This window comes from Netta rufina, assembly GCF_964035555.1.
Source record: "Netta rufina genome assembly, chromosome: 1".
Taxonomy (NCBI): Eukaryota; Metazoa; Chordata; class Aves; order Anseriformes; family Anatidae; genus Netta; species Netta rufina.
In genome coordinates, this window is record NC_140123.1 from 162,871,043 (window position 1) to 162,895,713 (window position 24,671).

The following is a 24,671-nucleotide window of genomic DNA, read 5'->3' on the forward strand; positions in this document are numbered from 1 at the left end:
TTTTTGCTCAGACAGATAATGACAGGACAAGGGGGAATTGTTTTGAACTAAAAGAGGGGAGATTTAGATTAGATGTTAGGAGGAAATACTTCTCTCAGAAGGTGGTAAGGCACTGGAACAGGTTGCCCAGAGAAAGTGTGGGTGCTGCATCCTTGGAAATGCCGAAGACCAGGCTGGATGAGGCCCTGGGCAATCTGATCTAGGGGGTGGCATCCCCGCCCATTGCAGAGGGGTTGGAACTAGATGATTTTTAAGGTCCCTTCCAACGCAAGCTGTTCAATGATTCAATAAATGGCCCGGAATGATCCAGGAGCTATTTCTCTTTTGCTTCGCATCAAACTAAAGCTGAATGTTGGAAATCTGAATAATTTCGCAGGGAGTTCATTTTAATGAAAAAGGTAAAGGCTGTATAGATCTCTTTAACTAGATAACGGCAAACTTTCTGCCTCTGCCTATCATTTTCTTATGTAAAGATAATACTGATCTACCTGGGAATTTTAAAAGTCTATGAATAATAAAATCCTTTTATTATGGGAAAGAATCAGTCCCAGACACTGAGCAGTATGCAATAGTAACTCTTTCCTATTGAGATACAAAAGTGTTTGTTTGTTTGTTTTTTAATGTAAAAATGTATTATGATTTATAACAGCACGATAAACCAGTTTTTAAATAAAATCCTACATCCATAGCTGAAAAGTGAACCACAAATCATCCTAAGCCTGACAGATTTCCATTGTGATGAGTGACTTGTGACTTCATTTGTTTTCTGGGTATATCTGGACTACCCAAAAGTCAGAATTAATCTAAATAAATCACATATAACAAGCGTTAATGAAATTCAGCATCAGTGTAGATATTAGCTCCAAATTCACTTGATCTCCTTATATTGTTGCCATACTTTTGCAAGTAATGCCATTCTGTCTTTTGTAGACAAAAGCCACTCTCGAATGCTACCACATCTCTTGGCAGTTTCTCACACTGGCTACACCTGAGTCATGGTAAATCAGCACCACTAACAAGACCTTTAAACTGTCCCCTCTATTGCCCCAATCCACAAGAATGTCTGTGTGAAGTGAAGTAAAGCAAGTCAAATGACTGCATTTTCATAATATCAAGTGATTTACTAAGGTCTCCTATTCTTTCCCACATTGTACTGCATGTTTCTAAACAAGTAACTCCTCTATCCAGCCCATCCTAAAAAATTCATTTTATACATATTCAGTTTATCCCACATCACAGACTCCTGGCTTGGAAAAAGAAACCGCACCCCCTACCACCCCGCCCCCGCCACCCAGTTTTTTCTCATCTGCCAGTTCAAAACATGAGCTCCTTTTCATGTATGTGCATGTGCATGTTTTGCCACTCTCTGACCTTGTAACAAGGGAAGGGAAATTCGTGATAACAGGAATGAACAATGCTCTGCCTCAGCAACCTGAGCAAGTCAAGAGAAGAATTTTCCAAAAGCTGCTATGGCCTCATTTCTTTGTTTAAGCAGTTTCCTCAATGACCTAAAAAAAAAAAAAAAAAAAAAAAAAAAAAAAGAGAGAGAGAGGAGAAAAAAAAAATGCCTGCTGGCAGCAGGATCAGTGCTGAGAGCAGGAAAATCTGTGTTGTGGTTGTAAGTTATTCCATCTTGTGTGAAGCCTCAGAGCAAGACAAAAGCCTGCTGCTGCATCCTCTCTTCTCACCTTAGTTGTGTTTATGATCTCTTCTGCAACAGCAGTTAATAACTGGAAGGCAAAGTCGGGGTTATTTTCTGTTTTCATGAGGGTTCATCCAGTAGCCTATGAACAGATTCTGTCTGGACGGGTCCTATTTGGATTCTGCTTCTACAAGTCTCATGAACTATGGCACTGGCCATCTTGATCCTTGTTTTAACGTTTATGTGCAGATAAAAAAAATATATGCTGTAAGATGGAAGATTTGTGGCTATGCTTTACGTATTTGCTGTGTTTCATGTATTTCTGGACAAATGAAATACAGGATTATAATAATAACTTGTACATTAAAATGAGTATGACATAGAAGACATGCCAACAGAAACATATCTCTCATTATAACCTGGACATTATTAAGACTCATAATACTAATTATGACTTTAGAGTTCCACACATGATCTTCTAGAGTAAAGAAGTGTGCTAAGGAGAGGAGACAGCAGGTACATGCATATGAATTGAGAAATCTATTGGTTGTATTTACAAAACTTAGCAAATAATGTACCATATTGAAATTCAATTTAGAAAGATGCACTTATATGCAAAATAAAGTTCTCACAGGTTATTTAACAGCATTCTTGACCTGAAATTTAAGGGAAAAAAAAAAAAAAGGCAAAAAAAAAAAAGACATTTTCATGAGAAATAGTGAACTATTGTTGTATTATAGAATTTCCTCCTAATGGTTTCCTTTAATCCCCTGCTCTAATTTACCGCAATAGTACTAAGGAGATAATTGATTAAGCCAGTGGATTTAAATCATAATATTAAAAAACTTCCTGCAGTCTAACCTGGTTATATTTTATTATTTGTTTTTCACAGGGAAAACATGCACATTACACTTTGATTATTTTTTGCTCAAGTGCTCTATTTGTCTGACAAAGTACCCTGCAGTACAGTACAAAGATAAACACAAAAATAGATAGTTGGTCTTAAAATCTGAAAATATGAACAAATGTGCCTATCTTACTTAATGAAAAGAACTCTTTTGGAGAAAGAAACAGAAATATAATTAAGCAAAAGGTTAATACAAGAATGCAGAAAAATAAAGGAAACAGAGGAAAAACTTCTCTATCTTCTTATAAGATGTTGAACACACCAGCTAATTGAACAGACGTGGTTTTAATGTAAACATTTCTGGTGAAAGACATCTTTCTTTTACTTTTTATAAGTCCTGTGTAAAGCTATATAGGGCAGTATGCCCGAAGGTTTCATTATTTTTAAGAGATGAAGCCGTATTACGGGAAATAACTCATAACCCAGTTTCAGAGCTCAGAGGCTACTTTGTGTTACTTGCTTCTTTTCAAAGCTAATTTAAGCGATGAAAATGACTCGGGATTACCTCCATTTTAGACTACCCTGATGAAAAACCGTCTCAAGAACACGAATTCGCTGCCAGTATGGCAGTGCTGTCAGAAGCAGAGTTGTAATTCAAAAGTAAAAATAAAAATCTTACTGTCCGGCTCTGCGTGCAAACCCCAAACTCAAGGATTCCAGCCTCGCACGAAAACCATTTTAACCCTGAGGCGAAAGAAAAACCACAAGACCAAACTACATTCTGTCCCCAGCACCGCTGTGAAGAAACGGGGTGCCGTGGTGACGAATTTTTACGAAAAACACACTTTTTCGAGGAGGAAGAAACACAAGCGGAGAGGCAGCGCGCCGGGCGGCGGGGAGGGGCGGGCTCTGCAGCCGCACCAATCAGCGCCCGCTGCGCTCCCATAAATAAGGGCCCCGCCGGCCGCCGCCAGCCGCTGCGCCCAGCTCTGCGCCGCGCCGACATGTCCGAGACCGCGCCCGCTCCCGCTGCCGAGGCGGCGCCCGCCGCCGCCCCGGCCCCCGCCGCCAAGGCCGCCGGCAAGAAGCCGAAGAAGGCGGCGGGCGGCTCCAAGGCGCGCAAGCCCGCGGGCCCCAGCGTCACCGAGCTGATCACCAAGGCCGTGGCCGCCTCCAAGGAGCGCAAGGGGCTCTCCCTCGCCGCGCTCAAGAAGGCGCTGGCCGCCGGCGGCTACGACGTGGAGAAGAACAACAGCCGCATCAAGCTGGGGCTCAAGAGCCTCGTCGGCAAGGGCACCCTGGTGCAGACCAAGGGCACCGGCGCCTCCGGCTCCTTCCGCCTCAGCAAGAAGCCCGGCGAGGTGAAGGAGAAGGCGCCCAAGAAGCGGGCGGCCGCGGCCAAGCCCAAGAAGCCGGCGGCCAAGAAGCCTGCCAGCGCCGCCAAGAAGCCCAAGAAGGCAGCAGTGAAGAAGAGCCCCAAGAAAGCTAAGAAGCCTGCAGCTACTGCCACCAAGAAAGCAGCCAAGAGCCCCAAGAAGGCGACCAAGGCTGCCAAGCCCAAAAAGGCAGTGGCAGCAAAGAGCCCAGCTAAGGCAAAGGCAGTGAAGCCCAAAGCTGCCAAGCCCAAGGCTGCCAAACCCAAAGCAGCCAAGGCAAAGAAGGCGGCACCCAAGAAGAAGTAAGCCCCCATGGAAGAAAACTCTTGATCCGCACTTAAACCCAACGGCTCTTTTAAGAGCCACCCACACATTCTCTAAAGGAGCTGAAATACTCTGTTCAACATTAACATAATAAAATATGGTAAAATCTGGTGAATAACTTACATTAAGAAAACTCACACTAGCGTGTATGGTTTTTCCATTGAGATATAAATATGAGCATTTCTCGATGCTACTCCAATTATCACTGCAATAATGGGGAAAGCTTTTTCCTTTTGTTTATAGAGGACTCAATTCATTCCTTGTTCTTCAATAGTATAGCAGCCATTACTGCTTTCCCTTGCTCATTGACATATGCAACTACCACAGAAAGAAATGAGAGTAGCAGATGAAGTAACGTTCACGTGTCACCATATATTTTAGTTCTGACAAAATTATATGTGTAGTAACAGGAAAACAAAAGCAATTCCGCATTCAAGTAGAAATTGTTATTTCTTTAAGTAATAACAAACACAAAAAATAATCCAGCTCTTTTATGATTTTGTGGGTGGCTCTTAAAAGAGCCTTTGGGTTTTGATGGGAAGAGCTTCCCAGGCATGGTTCTCGGTATTCACTTGGCCTTGGCCTTGTGGCTGTCAGTCTTCTTGGGCAGCAGCACGGCCTGGATGTTGGGCAGCACCCCGCCCTGCGCGATGGTGACCTTGCCCAGCAGCTTGTTGAGCTCCTCGTCGTTGCGGATGGCCAGCTGCAGGTGGCGGGGGATGATGCGCGTCTTCTTGTTGTCGCGGGCCGCGTTGCCCGCCAGCTCCAGGATCTCGGCCGTCAGGTACTCCAGCACGGCCGCCAGGTACACCGGGGCGCCGGCGCCCACCCGCTCCGCGTAGTTGCCCTTGCGCAGCAGCCGGTGCACGCGGCCCACGGGGAACTGCAGCCCGGCCCGCGACGAGCGCGACTTGGCCTTGGCCCGCGCCTTCCCGCCCTGCTTCCCGCGCCCGGACATCGCAGCGACTCCAGCAAACACCGCACGCAGCGACCTGCCCGGGGCCGCCCCCGCCGCCTTATATTCGGCTCGGGCGGACCGCGGGCGGCAGCGCTGATTGGCTGCGAGGGCGGCAGAACGCCGGCAGCCAATGGCAGTGAGGATCCAAAGGCGTCCAATGCCGAAGTCTGGCGTTCGGTGACGACACAAAGCCAAACTTCCAGCCAATGGCGGCGCGGAGCGGTGGAGCCGCTGCTCTGCATCGCGCCCCTATAAGAGCGGCTGCGGCGGGCGGGTGCGGCACTGCGCTGCTGCGAGGAGAAGCGGAAGCGGTGCTGTTTGCTGTGAGACGGTGATCGCCATGCCCGAGCCGGCCAAGTCTGCGCCCGCCCCCAAGAAGGGCTCCAAGAAAGCCGTCACCAAGACGCAGAAGAAGGGCGACAAGAAAAGGCGCAAGAGCCGTAAGGAGAGCTACTCGATCTACGTGTACAAGGTGCTGAAGCAGGTGCACCCCGACACGGGCATCTCGTCCAAGGCCATGGGCATCATGAACTCCTTCGTCAACGACATCTTCGAGCGCATCGCTGGCGAGGCGTCGCGCCTGGCGCACTACAACAAGCGCTCGACCATCACGTCGCGGGAGATCCAGACGGCCGTGCGGCTGCTGCTGCCCGGCGAGCTGGCCAAGCATGCTGTGTCCGAGGGCACCAAGGCGGTCACCAAGTACACCAGCTCCAAGTAGAGCGCCGCGGATCCTGTTTTTAACCCAAAGGCTCTTTTAAGAGCCACCCACCTTTTCAAGAAAAGAGCTGAGGCAGTAGCAATCACTTGCTAATACTTTTTTCAGACGTTACGTATTTGTAGTAACACGTAAGTTGAAAAGTTACTAGTGCAAGTTTCACACATGGAATATATAAGTAAGACCACTTCTCTTGTGCCTCATTAGAGATGGCCAGATAATAACTACGGCTCGTTGATGTTCCCAGGGGTGCCATAACTGCAAGTGTTTTGGAGAGGGAGTGTTGATTTCCCTCATGAAATCCTTATGAGGACTATTACCTCGTGAAGCACAAAGGGTTTAATCTTTCCCTGTGTTCACAGCAGACAAAAGGCAAAGGCTCGTGGGGCGGACAGCCTCACCGCTAGCGTTGTTGGGGGCGAGCTGGAAAGCAACCCGTTAGATTCTAGCGGTCTGATGCTCCCGTGCCGCACAGCACCGCAAGTACCCCCCCAAGCACGCTGTACCCTGCAGTCTACTGCGCTCCCGGCCGTTTCCCTGCGCTCCCCCGCAATGGAAATCTCCGCGCTGAAGCGCCCGGGGCAGCGGAGGGAGGGGGCGGGCGGGCGGACGGGCGGCGCTGGCGATCCCCGCCGCAGTCCGACCTGAGTGAGAACTGCGCGGAGCCTCCCGGCAGGCGGCCCCGGCACGGCTCTGGGGGGGGGCGGGGCCTGGCGGCGTTAGGCGGCTCGGAGCGCGGCCCCGTTTCCCCGCGGGGAGCGGGGCCTTAAGGCGGGGGAGAAGGGGGCGGGCGGCTGTGCGGGGGCTGCAGCCAGGAAGCGTTCCCGGTGACGGAACTGAGCCTAGTTCCGCGAACTACGCCTTGGAGGGTCCTGTTATCACCCTGAACGGGCAGCGGTCGGTGAAAGAGCAGAAACAGCGATCTTACGGGCGGCGGGGCTGTGCTGCTCTCGTCCCCAGTATCCGTGTCTGCCGGCAGCGCCAGCCTCCACGCCCGCCACGCCGCTACTCGTGGGGGAGGCTCCCGCGTTGCTCCTTGGGCAGCACAGCAGCCGGCGCCTAAAAGCTGCGGAGGACCGGCCCGCCCGCGGAAAGGAGCGGAGCGCTCAAGCACGGGGCTGGCCGCGGCGGGCGGGGTCAGGCGCTGCCGGCTCCGGCTCCCGGGGGGCGGGGCAGGCGGGCGGGCTTCCCGGCCCCGAAGCGCGGGCTTTTCGAGCTCCCGCCTCGGCCAATGGCAGGCGGCCTCCCGCGGGTGGCCAATGGGCGGGGGCCCTCGGCTATAAATACCGCCGCCGCCGCGCTCTCGGCACTGCTCGGTGCTGGGGGCTGAGAGAGGGCGGCGGTGACTGTTAGGCGATGGCGCGCACGAAGCAGACGGCGCGTAAGTCGACGGGCGGGAAGGCGCCCCGCAAGCAGCTGGCCACCAAGGCGGCCCGCAAGAGCGCGCCGGCCACGGGCGGCGTGAAGAAGCCGCACCGCTACCGGCCCGGCACGGTGGCGCTGCGCGAGATCCGCCGCTACCAGAAGTCGACGGAGCTGCTGATCCGCAAGCTGCCCTTCCAGCGGCTGGTGCGCGAGATCGCGCAGGACTTCAAGACCGACCTGCGCTTCCAGAGCTCGGCCGTGATGGCGCTGCAGGAGGCGAGCGAGGCCTACCTGGTGGGGCTCTTCGAGGACACCAACCTGTGCGCCATCCACGCCAAGCGCGTCACCATCATGCCCAAGGACATCCAGCTCGCCCGCCGCATCCGCGGGGAGCGTGCCTGAGGCTCCTGACCCAGCCCTTTGCACCTCCTCTGTTCTCAGCAGAGGAGGCTGCACTCAGACCCAAAGGCTCTTTTAAGAGCCACTCCATCCTCAAAAAAGGCTGTTATTACTTACGTTTAATGGTAACGTTATATTAAATCCTAAGTCCCTCAAAACACATGAAAAACTAGTTATTTCTCTAAGTTTAATTACAGTACATATTATGAACGATAGATGCTTCCATACCAAAAGTGTTCCAACATCAGACAAACTAGATTTAATCATATAGATAATTGTAAATTCTAGGAAAAAACGATGTGATATTATTAGTACGTGTAGTCACTAGCTACCCTATGAACATGGTAATTAGCGGAACCATTACACTGTGCCTGAGGCTCCTGCCATGCCACCACCAAACCCAAAGATCCCTTTTAAGAGCCAATCCATGCACAACAAAAAGAGCTGTTGACAGTGTAAATGGTCCTGATAATTACTCTTAACATGATAATTAGTAACTATCACATCTAACATCTGTGGTGTTTTTTTTTGTTTTCTCTCTACAAATCACAATAATCTAGCTAGGTTATGCCTGATTATAACGTATTTTAGAAAGCTTTTAGTATGCAGGCTCCTAGTGTCCATAATGTATACTGTAATTGATCCGTGAGAAAACTAGTTTTTCATGTGTTTTAAGGGACTTCGGATTTAATATAACGTTACCATTAAACGTAAGTAATAACAGCCTTTTTTGAGGATGGAGTGGCTCTTAAAAGAGCCTTTGGGTCTGAGTGCAGCCTCCTCTGCTGAGAACAGAGGAGGTGCAAAGGGCTGGGTCAGGAGCCTCAGGCACGCTCCCCGCGGATGCGGCGGGCGAGCTGGATGTCCTTGGGCATGATGGTGACGCGCTTGGCGTGGATGGCGCACAGGTTGGTGTCCTCGAAGAGCCCCACCAGGTAGGCCTCGCTCGCCTCCTGCAGCGCCATCACGGCCGAGCTCTGGAAGCGCAGGTCGGTCTTGAAGTCCTGCGCGATCTCGCGCACCAGCCGCTGGAAGGGCAGCTTGCGGATCAGCAGCTCCGTCGACTTCTGGTAGCGGCGGATCTCGCGCAGCGCCACCGTGCCGGGCCGGTAGCGGTGCGGCTTCTTCACGCCGCCCGTGGCCGGCGCGCTCTTGCGGGCCGCCTTGGTGGCCAGCTGCTTGCGGGGCGCCTTCCCGCCCGTCGACTTACGCGCCGTCTGCTTCGTGCGCGCCATCGCCTAACAGTCACCGCCGCCCTCTCTCAGCCCCCAGCACCGAGCAGTGCCGAGAGCGCGGCGGCGGCGGCATTTATAGCCGAGGGCCCCCGCCCATTGGCCACCCGCGGGAGGCCGCCTGCCATTGGCCGAGGCGGGAGCTCGAAAAGCCCGCGCTTCGGGGCCGGGAAGCCCGCCCGCCTGCCCCGCCCCCCGGGAGCCGGAGCCGGCAGCGCCTGACCCCGCCCGCCGCGGCCAGCCCCGTGCTTGAGCGCTCCGCTCCTTTCCGCGGGCGGGCCGGTCCTCCGCAGCTTTTAGGCGCCGGCTGCTGTGCTGCCCAAGGAGCAACGCGGGAGCCTCCCCCACGAGTAGCGGCGTGGCGGGCGTGGAGGCTGGCGCTGCCGGCAGACGCGGATACTGGGGACGAGAGCAGCACAGCCCCGCCGCCAGGGCCTCGGCCTCTAACCACCGCTGCCCTGCTCAGGTCTCTTTCCCACCCCCACGCCCCCCCCCCCGGGCACAAATCGGGGCTGCCGGCAAAAGCTCTTTGGCCAGGCGGCCTCCGTCTCTCTCTCGAGATCGCTTTTTCTACTCTTTCACCGACCTCTGCCGCTTCAGGGCCATAACACAGCCCTCCTAGGCTTAGCCCGCGGCCGCCGTTCCGGCACCGCGAACACCTCCTGGCTGCTGCGCCCCCCGCCTTAAGGCCCCGCTCCCCGCGGGGAAACGGGGTCGCGCTCCGAGCCGCCTAACGCCGCCAGGCCCCGCCCCCCCCCAGAGCCGTGGCGGGGCCGCCTGCCGGGAGGCTCCGCGCAGTTCTCACTCAGGTCGGACTGCGGCGGGGATCGCCAGCGCCGCCCGCCCGCCCCCTCCCTCCGCTGCCCCGGGCGCCTCAGCGCGGAGATTTCCATTGCGGGGGAGCGCAGAGAAACGGCCGGGAGCGCAGGAGTTGGCCGCGGGGTACACCGTCCTCGGGGGGCAACAGCGCAGTGAAGCAGCCCGGATTGCTTTCCCGTTCGCCTAGGTCTACGGAAACGCCGAAGTCGTCCACTGACAAGCCTCTTGCCTGCTTTAAGCAAGATTAAACACTCGTCTTTAGCCGTCTTGCCCGTTATGTGAACGTCTGGTAGGAGGGGAGGAGAAGGGAGGAGGGGGGCGGGAAGCAAGTGTCTCCTCTCCAGAACACTTAGTGCAGGCACCGATAGGAACACCGATGATCCTGTTATTGTCTCAAACTAAACACAAGAAACAAGTGGACTTCCGTGCACGTTTAGGAGTGCATTAAAGGTGCTATGGCATGTTTGCAACTTATACCTATTTTCAACTAGGCAATGTCTAAAGAAAAAAATATATATATTTGCAATCCACCACCACTGCCTCAGCTCTTTTATTGAAAAGGTGGGTGGCTCTTAAAAGAGCCTTTGGGTTAAAAACAGGATCCGCGGCGCTCTACTTGGAGCTGGTGTACTTGGTGACTGCCTTGGTGCCCTCGGACACGGCGTGCTTGGCCAGCTCGCCGGGCAGCAGCAGCCGCACGGCCGTCTGGATCTCCCGCGACGTGATGGTCGAGCGCTTGTTGTAGTGTGCCAGGCGCGACGCCTCGCCGGCGATGCGCTCGAAGATGTCGTTCACGAAGGAGTTCATGATGCCCATGGCCTTAGACGAGATGCCCGTGTCGGGGTGCACCTGCTTCAGCACCTTGTACACGTAGATCGAGTAGCTCTCCTTGCGGCTCTTGCGCCTTTTCTTGTCGCCCTTCTTCTGCGTCTTGGTGACGGCTTTCTTGGAGCCCTTCTTGGGGGCGGGCGCAGACTTGGCCGGCTCAGGCATCGTTTGTCTGTTCCCGCAGTTCTCCAGAAACTGCTGAGGTGTTTCCGGCAGAGCAGTGCTCCCTTCTTATATAGTAACAGTATGCAAATTAGGGGTTCCTCGTTCCTGTTTCCATTGGCTGATTCGTATCCCTACTCTCATAGCTCTCCGTCTACTGTCTCCATTGGTCAGAATTCGATCCGCCTTCCCATTGGCTGCTTTCGCTGTATCTAATTCTCAGCCTATCGAATCACGCTGCTTTTACTGGGAAGGGATATAAGGCCGAGCTGCGAGGCTGCCGGCATTTCTCCACGTCTTCCGCTGGTGATCAGTCAGTCGCTGCCATGTCCGGGCGCGGGAAGCAGGGCGGGAAGGCGCGGGCCAAGGCCAAGTCGCGCTCGTCGCGGGCCGGGCTGCAGTTCCCCGTGGGCCGCGTGCACCGGCTGCTGCGCAAGGGCAACTACGCGGAGCGGGTGGGCGCCGGCGCCCCGGTGTACCTGGCGGCCGTGCTGGAGTACCTGACGGCCGAGATCCTGGAGCTGGCGGGCAACGCGGCCCGCGACAACAAGAAGACGCGCATCATCCCCCGCCACCTGCAGCTGGCCATCCGCAACGACGAGGAGCTCAACAAGCTGCTGGGCAAGGTCACCATCGCGCAGGGCGGGGTGCTGCCCAACATCCAGGCTGTGCTGCTGCCCAAGAAGACTGACAGCCACAAGGCCAAGGCCAAGTGAATACCGAGAACCGTGCCTGGGAAGCTCTTCCCATCGAAACCCAAAGGCTCTTTTCAGAGCCACCAACAGGTCCAGAAAAAGAGCTGCAATCTCATTGTTTACAGTCAGTAAAAGCAACAGTTGTTCCACAAAGTTTTAATCGGAGCCGGAGCACTAAGCCCCAGCAGTGCAGGGCGCAGCCCTTCCCGGCCCTGCCGCCGTTCCCCACGCCCCGTCCGGGGGCGGAGCCGCGCGACGCTCGCGGCGCTGCGGGCGCAGCTCGGCAGCCCCGGGCCGCCGCCAATCCCGGCGCTGTGCGGGTGGTTCAAAGCGCTGCTGCGGAGCTTTAACTCCCTCGCCGCTCCGTTTCTAAGCGGCAGGGGGATTTCAGGTCCGTAGAGCGTCTGGTCCGAGCATGCTCTGCCTGTCCCCGAACTAAAACGTACGTTGTCCTCAGTATCTGCATTATCCTTCTCAATACCTATCGTTCCCGTGGTCTGTAAGAGATCGATCTCAGTGTTTCAGCTCTTTTTGGGAAAGGTTGGGTGGCTCTTAAAAGAGCCGTTGGGTTTAAGCGTGGAAGGTTTTCTTCCACGGGGGCTTATTTCTTCTTCGGTGCCTTCTTCGCCTTGGCGGCTTTCGGCTTGGCCGCCTTGGGCTTGGCAGCTTTGGGCTTCACCGCCTTTGCCTTAGCCGGGCTCTTTGCGGCCACTGCCTTTTTGGGCTTGGCAGCCTTAGTCGCCTTCTTGGGGCTCTTGGCTGCTTTCTTGGTGGCAGCGGCCGCAGGCTTCTTGGCTTTCTTGGGGCTCTTCTTCACCGCCGCCTTCTTGGGCTTCTTGGCGGCGCTGGCGGGCTTCTTGGCCGCCGGCTTCTTGGGCTTGGCCGCGGCCGCCCGCTTCTTGGGCGCCTTCTCCTTCACTTCGCCGGGCTTCTTGCTGAGCCGGAACGACCCCGACGCACCGATGCCCTTGGTCTGCACCAGGGTGCCCTTGCCGACGAGGCTCTTGAGCCCCAGCTTGATGCGGCTGTTGTTCTTCTCCACGTCGTAGCCGCCGGCGGCCAGCGCCTTCTTGAGCGCGGCGAGGGAGAGCCCCTTGCGCTCCTTGGAGGCGGCCACGGCCTTGGTGATCAGCTCGGTGACGCTGGGGCCCGCGGGCTTGCGCGCCTTGGAGCCGCCCGCCGCCTTCTTCGGTTTCTTGCCGGCGGCCTTGGCGGCGGGGGCCGGGGCGGCGGCGGCTGCGGGCGCTGCGGCGGGAGCGGTCTCGGCCATGTCGCGACGGGCGCGGATCGCGGTGCTGGCGGCGGCGGCGGCGCCCCCTTTATAGCAGCGCAGCGGGCGCTGATTGGTGCGGCCGCCCCGCCCCGCCCCGCCGCCGCCCGGCGCTCGGCGGCTCGGCTTGTGTTTCTTGGGCGAGAATAAAGCGGTTTTTAAATATTTTATCCCTCTCCAAGTCGCCCCTTTTCTGCCCCTGGGGGGTCGTGGGGGTGTCTGCTTTCGTCCGTCGGGGTCTCGTTCCGGGAAGAGTTGAGTCTGGGGAGAGAGGGGAGCAGAAATCCCGCGTCCTGGAACCGAGCGGTCCTCGAGAGAGCGAAAGTTTTGTTTTTCTTTGTAAATTAGGAATTATCCTTTAATGATAACGGGAGACAAGACACTCAGTGCTAAACTTCAGAGGGTCTTCTTCCCATCAGAGAAGAAAGCTAGCGTTTAGAAGCTGCCTGCTTGAAATGAAAAGCTTTCAAAGAGAGTGAGGTAGCACAAGCTCCCAGAAGCCGTGCCGCAGCCTTTCTCACCGAGCGTTGTACCTCCGGCTCCTGAGAAACACTGAATTAGTGATTTTTTCCCCCGTATTTCCCGAGCTACGATTTCCAGAGCGTCCCTGTGAAGCAGTAGATAGTGTACGCTTTATTCACTTCCCAACGGGCAACTTTCTCTGCAACTCTTTGCTGTTGTTAGCGCAGCACAGGGCTCTTTAATGTTAATGTCATGAACAGGAACGCGAAGACCAAATATGAAAACGTTTGTGTCGAATCACTGAGCTTCATGTACGTCTCCGGCATAGAGAAACAAGCCACACGCTAAATAAAGCACATAGTGCTATTTCTGTGAAACATGTTGGTATGATTCAGTAACATGGACATAACTGACAAGAGATCACATCTGCGGGAGACATAAAACACCATTCTGTGCATATTTTGATGCCAAACTAAGAAGAAAAATCACAGTCTTTGCTCACTGCTCATTCTGCAGATTACAGATAAAGTCACAGCAATTTCTGTACACAAAATCTTTAACTGCAGTATACAGGGACCCAAAGCTGTTTGTCCATGCTGTGGTGACAAATGGTGATCCTATTAGCACGCATGCCTCCTTATCAGCAAAAACTTTGTATATATTTTTGTGAACCTAACAGGATTTACAACTGTATTTATCTGAAAGGTTGTCCGTTAATAGCCATTACCTTGTTTAGCACCCTGTCATTATATTGCTGTCTTTATGCCTAATGTATAAAAACTGTTCTTGTATAGTTTGTACATGGTGCTGACCAGAAATTCAACTTCATTGTTTCAACAAATTGATCACCCCTCTCATTCCTCTACAGGACAGGCAAATTAACCTCTCAGATCTCTCAGATATTCTGGGTGACCCGTCATCTTCAGTTAATTCATACAGTCCCATTCTCAAAAAAAAAAAAAAAAAAAAAGTTGTATGCATATTTTGACCTTTTCTCCAATCCTTCTGGTAAAAATGATTTCAGGAAAATAAAAATATTCATCTCTCCCACTTATGCTTTCTACCTAACTCTTCCTCATCATCGGGGTTTCCTAGTTGAGGAGCTATTCCACAGGAAAGGAGGGTATTAGATGGAAAATCCATCACATCTGGATGTGGGCTATCCAATAGTGTTGGAAGCAGGATGGCTTATATAGTTATATTCTCTAGGAATTTTACAAGGGCAAGAGTACTTGACTGTAAGCCAGATTTACTGCACGTAGCAATAGGGGGAACAGAGAACTGACTAGTGAAATAAGTGTCGTCTCCTAACTTTTCCTGATATCATGTGTATGATTACTTCTCTTCCATCCCATCTAGGTCTGGTAAAACCCTTAGTGTTCCCTAAAAACTATTTTTGTTGCAGTGGCTGAATCTCTCAATATTCACTAACTCTTTTCACATCTCTGGTGCCGAGACTGGGGGTTGGGATGGAAACCTTTCTACCTCACAATAAAACAATTTCCCCCATTCTCTGCAAGATTTTTCTCCAGTCTGTAATTTGATATTCTCAAGACTGTTTTCCTCTGAGTATTAAAAATCTTGCACACGTGTAGTCAAATGGAACACAGCTGTCTGTCTAAATCTTATATAGCAGTGATAAACTACAGCACCAACCATCTTCAGGGGAAAAGCCTCTCGATATGTGCCAGAGCAATGCTGCAGCACCTTGATGTAGCCCTCACTCCAGTTTTAAAGTTATTGATCTCCACCAAATGTTAAATGACAATTTTAAAAATTGAAGCCATTTTTATAATTATTTTAACTGCTTCTGATTATTTGATTTTCCATTTATCTGCTTACTCCACTGTTCCCTTCCATTCTTGTTTAGAAGACAGTATATTCTCATGACCATCTCAGAAATAAGCAGCAAAGCAGTGCGTATGAGGGTGGAGGGTGCATAAGTACCAGAGAAAAATCAAGGCATACAGGGAGAGCTGAATACATGTATAGTGTCACTTCACTCGTCAGTGAATGAGAAACCACAGGGACAGTGGTTTGCCCTCCTCCCCCAAATACAGCTATTCCTTGTGTGCAGCACAAAGAAAAACCCACACGAAGTTATGCACCAAGGTTATTACTCTAGCCATGATGAGGCCTAATTAGGATACACAGAAGTAGTACACATTTCCCTGCAATGCAGACACACAAAAACAGCAGATAGGGAGGATACTTGCTATGAGAGATTCTCCCTCCCTCACCGTCACCGTTCTTATCCATTTACCATTGCAATTAGAGCAAGCTTTGCTGCCTTACATTAGAAGAGGCAACCATCAAGAAATTACAGGACCTCGGAGCTGTTGGCATGGAGAAAGATATCTGGTAAGGTAATCTGCCAGCAAATCACCCAGAATGTTGCTGCTAGTGCTATCAACGTGAGCCAGCTTAAACTGCAAAACCAGACCTGAAAGCCTTTACAGAGCACAGCCAGCGTGAAGAATATGGATTGTTGTAACCAATAACATATGCCTACTAACTCTAAAAAAATACAGTAATTCAAACCACACTTAAAGCCTGCAAGACAATAAGAAGTTGTTGCAATATTAGGGTAGTTTTCAATTTATTGCATGTCCCTTTTATGGTCACCTTGCTCTAGGTAATGAAGCATAGAGACCACCATCAATGTCATTACTGGCCCTAGGGAGATCACCTTACAGTAACCTAGCATTTATCTGTCTACACATACTTGTGATAATTCTTCCTGACTTCTTTTTGCTCCTCTTCCTGCCCTTCCTTATGAGTTTTCCACGTGCCATTAGTGTTTAAGCACACTGTGTTTGTTCTTTTTGTGTTTCCACATCTTTCCAAAACAAGTAAAGGCCACCCCCACTTTAGAGGTGGGAGAACTGGAAGTCACTTTTCCACATTTCTTAAAAATTGAATCATATTTGGATCCTCCAACTTTTGTCAGGTTCAGATTTTTTGCACTCCTGCTGTTAAGATGTTAATTCTCCACATTTCCTGTCAGGAGAAAACAGTTCAGGGATGTTCATTTAATTTAATAGAGGAAAAGAAGAAGAAAAAGAGAAAAAGAGAGAGAAAAAGAAAGAGAAAAAGAAGAAGAAAAAGAAAAAGAAAGAGAAAAAGAAGAAGAAAAAGAAGAAGAAAAAGAAGGAAAAAGAAAAGTCAAAATGCAATTAATTTGTTTGTTTATTTTCACTTCCAATTTGTCACAAACCTCAGCTCGCTCCTGCGCTCACACAGGCCGAGTGGGGATGTCAGCCTGCAGGTGTGGTTGGCCCCATGGGGAAACACCTTGAGGGGATGTGGGCTAACAGCAGCCAGCTTCAGTTGCCAGCCTGTCCTAGATAACATTTCCATCTGCTCCAGCAAAATACAAACTGTAAAGGGACCAGTAGTAAGAGCCATTTTTTCCACCTTTTAGCTGCTGTCTGCAGAAAATGCTGCTGCAGGGCTGTGGGTTGGGTGAGCACACCAAGTCCCTGATAACCACAGGTGAGAACCCGTGGGCACCCAGCCCACTCAGAGCCACATCCCCGTGTCACGGGGCTGCCTCAGCCACCTCGGGCTGGCTTCCTCGAAGGCAGCTGGTCTCACACCACCGGCTGGTAAATGTTCCTCGGGTCTCACACACCCTGGGCCTCCCCTCCCAGCCTCTCCAGAGGGGAAGAGCCAGAGGCAGTGGTGGTCACCAGGTCTGCCAAGGAGAGGACAACTTCTTTCAGTTGCTAGTAGCAGCCGAGCCTGTTAGCTCTCCCCCCATTACTCTAGATGCTTCAGAGCTGTCTTCTGAATCCATTTCAGCTCTCTTGAGTGTTGTGACCCACGTTTTGGTAACACAACTGCTTGGAGATGAGTATGCGCTGCGTTTAGGCACCCCTGTAGCCTCCACAGAAAGACCCTTCATGGTCAGCTTTGTTCCTTTTTTACCCATAGCTTTGACACTTCTCACTTCCCTTCTTCTAGCAGCCAGTGTCCCACGGTACCCAAAGCCAAGAGCAACCCCTCAGCTCTGCGCAGAGGCCGAGGAGATGCGCTGCGCCCTGCGCGGACGGGGTCCGGCCGGCGCCTTGCTCCTGGGACAGACGCCCACCGCCCGGGGAAGGCTCCTCTCCCCGGGCTGCTGGAGGGCAGGGCCCGAGGCTGATGCTCCCTGCACTTTTCCAGGAGGCCACTGGGATGCAGAGTCTGCAAAGGAAAGGAGCAGCTCGGCGCCGACTTCCAGCCGCTGAAGCGCTTTTAGCTGCTGGCATCACGGCTCCTGCACAGCCAGGGGAGCTGCGTGGGGCTGGGCAAGCGGACATCAGAGAAGAGCTGGAGGAGGAGGGATACTTCTAGTGGGTTGTTTTGCCACCTTCCTTTTGAGCATGTGGAGGGTGTCTTACGTACAGTGCTCAGTTCTGGGACCCTGAAGGCATCCATGACTCTTGTTCCTTTTACCTGTGCAAGCAACATTCTTTCCTTCTTTATTGCTGGCATGTATTCAAATGAGAAATTCCTACAACAGATGTCCTATTCAGACAAAAATGAAATTTTATCCCAGAGGACACAGGAATTTTGTCCCTTTCTTTACACAGGAAACATTCCTTTTGGCCTACTGATGCCTTTTCTTTCCCAGTAAATGTAAAGAAAAGAATGCCGTGGCCTTGAAGGCTGAATCAGTATTCCTCACATCCAGCTGCCTAGAATCAGAAGCATGAAGTACATGCAGAAATGGAAAGTCTCACCCTTCAATCTTGATGGGGCCTGGAACAACAGAATTTAAAATCACAGCCTGACCAGTGCTACAAAAGCTATGCTGGGTCACAGGGTAGCCTCAGCAAGCAAATACTCACCTGAAATTGAGGCCACCTACATTCAACATTTGGTTCTGCCCGCGAGGCAAAGAGCAAACCACCAGCTTTCTTCTTACCTTTGTTTCCCTGCATGTCAAGAAGATTTGTGCAAAGAGGCACCTTCAAAGTTCATTGAGCTCTCTAGCTGAAGATTGCTGCAGAACAGCTAGGAAGTGTGAGCAGCTTGTAGCTTCACATTGATATCAGAAGTCCTACATTCACACTGATCCAATTTTTGAGTATACATCAGGAAATGCATCAGTCTCCATATGCTTCTCAGGTCCACTTCTAACCTGAAGAGCTGCTTCAGGTGTGAAAAAGTTTTTCTAAAGCTGTGACAGTCAGTAAAAATATTGCCATCTGATCTATATAGTCACTCAATCTCTCTTGTGCTGCAAAAATAAAATAATACCCCCCAAAAAAATAATAGAGGGGAGCCCTAGGACACTTCAAGAGAAGTCAGCAAGTATAAATTTAACATTATGGATTTGGATTAAAATCTAACCTAAGCATCAAGGATTTGATTTGTTCCTAAAGGCAGAGTCCACAACCAGCCTAAAAAGGCAGCTTTGTCAAATTTGGCATCTTGATTCAAGGGAGTTCAGTGGAACCATCTCTGCTCCCAGAGATGTATAAATTCAGTAGCAGTGGCTTTACCACACCTTTCAAGAACATCTGGCATAGAGCACTGGTGACAGCCACCTTCAGTTGAAATTCTCTGCCCATAAGGTGCAGCTCAGATCACATCCTGCTTCCTAGACAAGCCATATCAGTTTATCTTCTATCAGCTCTCTTTGCAGACTTCCAACCTTACTGGTCCATGTGAGACATAGGAAGAAAGCTGAAGGGGAGAAGAGGGGAGGGGAGGAGACAGGAGAACAGAGAATAAATAAATAAATAAATAAATAAATTTTCTGTTTTGTTTTGTTTTATTTTATTTTATATTATACTATAAAATATAAAAAAATTCTTATATATTATATCATATCATATCATATTGTATTATATTATAAATTTTCATATTTACATATTTATATTTTTATTTTTAATTATTTTATTTATTATGTATATTGTGTGTATTATATATACTATATAACATTACATTATATTTCAATATTATTTTATTTTATTTTATTTTATTTTATTTTATTTTATTTTATTTTATTTTATTTTATTTTATATTTTCTCTGTTCTCTTTTCTGTTCTGTTTTGTTCTGTCCTCCCAAAGCTGTAACAGCAGACATGGATTACGGTTATACTTAGTGGACATCAACCTCACATTGCATTAGTGTTGGTATTCACTGAAACAAAAGCTTCTCTAAACATATAACTGCATCAGCATTTTAACTTGCCATATTTTCTGCAGAGCCCATTATCTCACTGTTCACCCCCTTTTTCCGGGTCATTTAGTAGCTCTGTTTAGTAGCACAAATCCTAGTGCAGACCCCTGCAGAACTCCCTGATAACCTTTCTCTATTTAGTTCTGTGCTTTTTCCATTCTTTTATTACTTACCTCTCCACGCTAGATTTTCCCATTTACCTTGCTGCTGATTATTTTTCTTTAGGGTCTTTTCAGTGAGGCTTTGTTAAAATCCTTTGGAAACTCAAGCCAATCATGTCAACTAGGTCACCTTTCTCCACGTACCAGATGACCCCATCAAAAAAACCTTCATGATGTTTGTGAGGCAGGACTTCCTTTTGCAAACTGAAACTTTGCTGACTTTAATGAAAAGGCTGTATTTATCCACGAAGTTGTTCTGATCCTTGTTCTAGCTCTACCAGTGTGTCTGGCACAGACAGTAGGCTTACAGATCTGGAGTCTTGTGACCTGACTGGCTCTCTGGTAGGATTTTTGCTGCTACTGTGACAGATGGAAGAATTAGTATTAGTTTTGATTTGATTTTTATTTTTTTTAAAATAGCTGCTCTTCTAATCCCTTTTTGGCCAACTCAGTTATACTCTTATATGCAATCCACTATAGTTTATGTTCTTATCTGTATTCCTTGCTCAGACACTCCTGCAGCTTTTTGTATGATGCTTTCTTACCCTTAGCCCTCCATGCTGTTATCAGTGCCAGTGCCAGCATCTTCTTTCCCTTTTTCCTGTCATCGTTTCCCCACCATGGTCACTTCATCCATCTCCACCCACCTGTGAGAACTTAATCCTCTGAGCTGTTCCTTTGAGCTTCTTTCTAACCTGCTCAAGGTTTGCAAAGTGTCTACCATATCTACCATATCTTCCTCTAGAGCAAGGACAATGGGAACTTCCATTTTTGTTCTGAATGGACTTCAACAGGATCCAACTGGCCTCTCCAAACAAGAACCAAGAAGTACTATCTGATTTTTCAAAAGTCTACATTTGATCAAATGCTACTAGAGAGGTATACCACCCCTCCAAATCTTTGTACCTCCCAGGATGATGGCATTTTTAGAAAGCATTTTTTTAAATTGTATGTGTTTGCACACCAAGAGGTCACTCAAACATGCCCTGCTCTTATGGCTTCTGCTAATCTTGCAGGGTGTACCTGCAGATGCAGGGAAGTACACTCTTTCCCAGGTTTCCTTTCCTCCCTCCCGTGTTGTGATCATTTGTCCAGGGTGTCAGGAAACAGGACAAATCCTTCTGGGCCAAGAACACCTGCTGACCATCCCTGTGCTATTAACAAATGGCTTTGGGGACACTGGACAGCAGAGCGCTTGGGCACAGCACACATCTCAACCAAGAGCCTGGGAGAAATGCCAAGTGCCAGTCCCCATCACATCCTGGCTTTGTAGCAGGGCACCTTCCCCTCTTCTGGAAACGCAGGCTCACGGGCTTTATGGGAGTGGTGACTTGCTCTTGCCAGATCTCCCAGTAACAGATTTGGTCCTTGGCTTCATGAGCATAGCAGGATGTCCTTCATGCCATCCTAAACCCCCCTCTCTTCATAAATTTCCCTTCAGAGAACTTTATGTCACCAACAGCTACTCTGTCATCAGGCCTGGGGAGCATGTAATAATTTCTGATGCTGAGAAAGATACAAAAAGATCTGCCTGGCTTTCAGAAATGAAGTATTTCCCTTTCTTCCTCTGTCTAAGTACACTGGCAATAGGACAGAACATTTCTGATTATTGTTCCCAGTCCTCATGTGTTGCCGAGAGGAATCACCTCAGAGATATTTTATTTTGAGAACGGAAAATTGGAGATGTGGTGCATTACAAGCCAGTACACCTGCATAGGTAGTTTAGCTAGCTGCCATTCTCATCTCCACCTTCTCAGACCTACCTGTTCCTGTCCTGCCTGCCAGCAGGCAGCCGGTCCCTCAGCAGCAGGATTGGCAAGTCCTTGTTGGATGCACATCCAAGCATTCATTGGGTGCTATAGGTGCCTACTGGAGACTGTTTCTTACTAGGAGTCCTTCCCTATTATTTTGGATGAAACTCAAGCCCCAAAGAAATGCAACAGGGGAATCCTTCCCTTCCCAAGATGTGCTAGGGATCAGATTTCTACTTTGTTTTTCAGCCAGTTTTAGGTGTGTTGAGAAGAGCTGGAGTGGAAATGGCCAGTTCTCCCTGCAGGCTGGCAGCTTTTCATTGGGAAAGAACAGGGAATACTTAGTAAAATATAGTTGTAACTAATCAAGCTACATGGAGCCCAGAGAAAGCCCCAAGTGCCCAAAGGCAGGAGAGTCCATACAGAAGGAGGGGAGTTCTGCTATCGAGACTGTAACTGTGTGCAGTGCCCTTCCATGTCCTTCTCCAGAAGGACCAATAGATATACACAGGAGTATATACAGGAGTATATATAATATATAGGAGTATAAAAAATACTGCACGTATTTTTTGACCTGTTTTTTAGTAATTTCTTTCAATGTAGAATGTACCCTGCAATTTGTTTTCTAATATTGCAATGAGGATCTTGTGCTTTTTACTTCTAGGAAGGAGTCAAGCCGACCTGTTTTTCAGTGCAGTTCTGATCCAGATTTGACTCTAAATGAAACTGTCTTAATCTGGCATCTATTCAACTCTGATATAACTTGAAAGTAAAAGTCTTACTTGGGGAAAAAGTAAAATAAAAATTGGAATTGTTCATTCTGTTCAGATTCAGTCTTTTAAATCTGAATCTTAGTCTCTCAGGACCTAGAAGAAATCATTAGGACTGTGATGCAATGATATTACAGGTTACACGTTTTCTTGGCATTCCCAGTTGTTGCTCAGAAAAGTCCTTTGTTCTTCTGTATGTGTTTGGCTTGTACAAATCCTCCACTATACTAGAAGATGTGACTAACAACTTGTCACTCATGAGCATGAGGGGGGCCATGTGCCACACACCATGTAGTGCGTAATAACCAAAGCCATGGGTAGGGAAAAAGCAGAACTCTTCTTTCCCAAATTCCACACTGCTAGAACAAGGATCACTCTATGAAACTGGTATGTTAGCTGAAAACAAACAAAACAAAATACTTTATATCATGAGTAACCAAGAACTTCTGGGCTTTGCTGTCACAGCAGGTGGTAGAGGCAGCTGGCATCAGCAGGGTCAAAAGGTACTGGGTAAATCTGTAGGCAAGAAGGCCCTTATCATCAAGGGAATGGTGAGGGATGTAGCACTGCACCCCTAGCCCAGGCCAGGTAGCACTGCACCCCTAGCCCAGGTGCTGGTGGGGTGCACAAGGAAGGCACTGCAGAGAGATGAGACTCCCACACGCTGACAAAACAGCATTTCCTACTGGTGCTGTAGGACTCCAGGTGATGGGTTACAAGGACCATCTTTGGCCAAGAGTTCTCTCTGTGGGATGAGGCATTCAAAACTGGAGCATAAAACTAACAAACAAACCTTGGGGACATTGAATGAGGTGGAAGAGGGATAAGGAATTGCATGTACTGCTGGTTGATCTCCCAGCTGACACCACAGAAACATGACAGATACACAAAGGCCTAAAAATCAAGGAGGAGTTAAAAACTGTTTCCTTGAACTTCAGGCAGGGATGTGTCTCACCTAATTTCAGTGCTCTTCAGAAGTTTGCACCCAGCCCATTAATTCATATATTGAGGCTCTCTCTAGAGCAAGGAAGAACAACAGCCTTTTCCAAAGGCTGGTTCAGCACATCTCTTTCAGGCACCCGCTCTGTAATAAGTGACTTAAATTCTGGAGGTACCTGCCCATAGAGAGAGCCTAGGCAACTGTCCTTAGATAAATTGTTGATAGCTAAAGTTAGGTGAAACAAATCTTGCCTTTATGAGTAAAGGCTGGAACAGCAGCTTGTCCACCCATAGCGGGCTTTACAGGTATTTGATCAACCAGATTACCCTGTAACAGGTAAAAGACCACTGTAAGGGTAGGAAGAGGTGCTGACTTCCCATAAAACTTTAATTTTCTCTGGTAGAAAGCAGAAAGTACTGTAGATTTTTTTTTTTTTTTTTCATAAACATGCTCACTGACGAAGGAAATAGGCTGAGACAAATTCATTCTGAATTTAATCAGTATAATTAATTTCATTATTTTGTTTTCATCATAATGTATTTTCATACAGAATGGTTCCTGCTTAATCTTAAACCTAGTAGTAAAACTTTAATATGAAAGTAAACAAAACAACAACATCTGCCAAGTCTTGGAAGTGTTTAAAAACCCTGCAAAACAATGAGAGGAGACCAGAAGATTTTAGAGGAGTCTAGGATTTTGTTTTTCATCACAATGCAAACGGCTCGACTTTTCATTGATCTTCAAATGTAGCATCAGTTTCTTTATGAACTGTGGATAAAATCTTTGACGATGAAGGAATGAAACTCTGACACATGACTGTGACCATCCCAGCACAAGTCCAATCCCCCTTTCTGAAATTCCAGTTTTTGAAGCTGAAGGACAGCACCAGACATATTATCAAAAGTTATCATAATTGGTAAAACTGGAATGGAATTAACATGCAGACCTACAGTGCAGCCTCCATCTAAAATAATTCCACTTCCAATAACTGTATTTGATAGCTAGTTCTCTTATCTAAGTTATTTCTCAATTAAATCCCTGTGTATTGTTACGAATATTGAGTTATCTCTCTCAAGTAGCTGCAAAAGTTGTGCAATGCACTGCTGGTTAACCTGAAAGATGCAAGAGAAGAACTCTCCTTTCTACTAAAAGAGAGAGAGGGAGAGAAAAAAAGAGAAAACTTCTAACCCTGGGACCCAGCAGTTAAGGTCAAAAGCACCAAACATGACAAAAAATGCCTGTTAAAAAGATGGCATTTAAATGTGAATGTACTTTATATCAAAATAGTATTAATAAAGGAAATGCATCTATGAAACTCCACCATCAAATGCTACACTGCAGTAGATCAAAACAGTTTCACTCTGTTCTACATCCCTTCTGCCGGGGAGATCGAGAGCAGAAAGTCCAGTCACTTCTGCCAAAATCCACTGGAAGGAAGAGAGCTGAGGCCATAAAACATCCTTCCTTCCTCTTGCTTGTCATCTGTTCTCTCAAAATGCCTTCAGGGCAGATTTTGCATGGGTCTGGCTTCTGCACATTTCAGGAGGATGAGGCTAGATGGGAAAGGGTGGAGCAGAGGGATGATTTTTGGCCAGTGTAATCGTGAAACGCCTGCTGTACCTCTTCCACCCTCAAGCACCAGCTCTTCATGAGCCAAGAATGAAGAGACTGCAGCAGCAGCAGCGCGGCTTGGATGAACACATACAGCCGGCAGGATCTCTGGGCCTCCACTAGTTTGCAGGACTGCCCAGGGAGGGTCGGACATGACCCAACAGTC

The 24,671-nt window shown here is 49.2% G+C and overlaps 8 protein-coding genes across 8 annotated transcripts; 4 read left to right on the forward strand and 4 right to left on the reverse strand.

The window, feature by feature from the left end:
* The first annotated feature begins 3,477 nt into the window (after nucleotides 1-3,477).
* LOC311221896 (histone H1.01-like) lies at nucleotides 3,478-4,264 on the forward strand. The gene has a single exon (XM_084305887.1). It carries the CDS (start codon nucleotides 3,494-3,496, stop codon nucleotides 4,169-4,171), a length of 678 nt encoding a protein of 225 aa, XP_084162013.1. The 5' UTR covers nucleotides 3,478-3,493; the 3' UTR covers nucleotides 4,172-4,264.
* Nucleotides 4,265-4,675: 411 nt separating this feature from the next.
* LOC311221374 (histone H2A-IV) lies at nucleotides 4,676-5,166 on the reverse strand. Its single transcript, XM_084305320.1, has one exon. It carries the CDS (start codon nucleotides 5,145-5,147, stop codon nucleotides 4,758-4,760), a length of 390 nt encoding a protein of 129 aa, XP_084161446.1. The 5' UTR covers nucleotides 5,148-5,166; the 3' UTR covers nucleotides 4,676-4,757.
* Nucleotides 5,167-5,330: 164 nt separating this feature from the next.
* LOC311222334 (histone H2B 5) lies at nucleotides 5,331-5,868 on the forward strand (the record flags this gene model as incomplete). The annotated part of the gene is made up of 1 exon (XM_084306582.1): nucleotides 5,331-5,868. The coding sequence occupies exon 1, from the start codon at nucleotides 5,488-5,490 to the stop codon at nucleotides 5,866-5,868; it is 381 nt and encodes a 126-aa protein (XP_084162708.1). The 5' UTR covers nucleotides 5,331-5,487.
* Nucleotides 5,869-7,221: 1,353 nt separating this feature from the next.
* LOC311212490 (histone H3.2) lies at nucleotides 7,222-7,632 on the forward strand (the record flags this gene model as incomplete). Its single annotated transcript, XM_084291884.1, has 1 exon — nucleotides 7,222-7,632. The coding sequence occupies one exon, from the start codon at nucleotides 7,222-7,224 to the stop codon at nucleotides 7,630-7,632; it is 411 nt and encodes a 136-aa protein (XP_084148010.1).
* An 821-nt stretch (nucleotides 7,633-8,453) lies between these two features.
* Nucleotides 8,454-8,864, reverse strand: LOC311210475 (histone H3.2; the record flags this gene model as incomplete). The annotated part of the gene is made up of 1 exon (XM_084288416.1): nucleotides 8,454-8,864. The coding sequence occupies one exon, from the start codon at nucleotides 8,862-8,864 to the stop codon at nucleotides 8,454-8,456; it is 411 nt and encodes a 136-aa protein (XP_084144542.1).
* A 1,428-nt stretch (nucleotides 8,865-10,292) lies between these two features.
* Nucleotides 10,293-10,678, reverse strand: LOC311218276 (histone H2B 5; the record flags this gene model as incomplete). Its single annotated transcript, XM_084300910.1, has 1 exon — nucleotides 10,293-10,678. The coding sequence occupies exon 1, from the start codon at nucleotides 10,671-10,673 to the stop codon at nucleotides 10,293-10,295; it is 381 nt and encodes a 126-aa protein (XP_084157036.1). The 5' UTR covers nucleotides 10,674-10,678.
* A 145-nt stretch (nucleotides 10,679-10,823) lies between these two features.
* LOC311218266 (histone H2A-IV) lies at nucleotides 10,824-11,420 on the forward strand. Its single transcript, XM_084300898.1, has one exon. The coding sequence runs from the start codon at nucleotides 10,997-10,999 to the stop codon at nucleotides 11,384-11,386; it is 390 nt and encodes a 129-aa protein (XP_084157024.1). The 5' UTR covers nucleotides 10,824-10,996; the 3' UTR covers nucleotides 11,387-11,420.
* Nucleotides 11,421-11,571: 151 nt separating this feature from the next.
* On the reverse strand, nucleotides 11,572-12,635 carry LOC311222311 (histone H1.01-like; the record flags this gene model as incomplete). Its single annotated transcript, XM_084306542.1, has 1 exon — nucleotides 11,572-12,635. One exon carries the CDS (start codon nucleotides 12,633-12,635, stop codon nucleotides 11,967-11,969), a length of 669 nt encoding a protein of 222 aa, XP_084162668.1. The 3' UTR covers nucleotides 11,572-11,966.
* Between the last annotated feature and the right edge of the window lie 12,036 nt (nucleotides 12,636-24,671).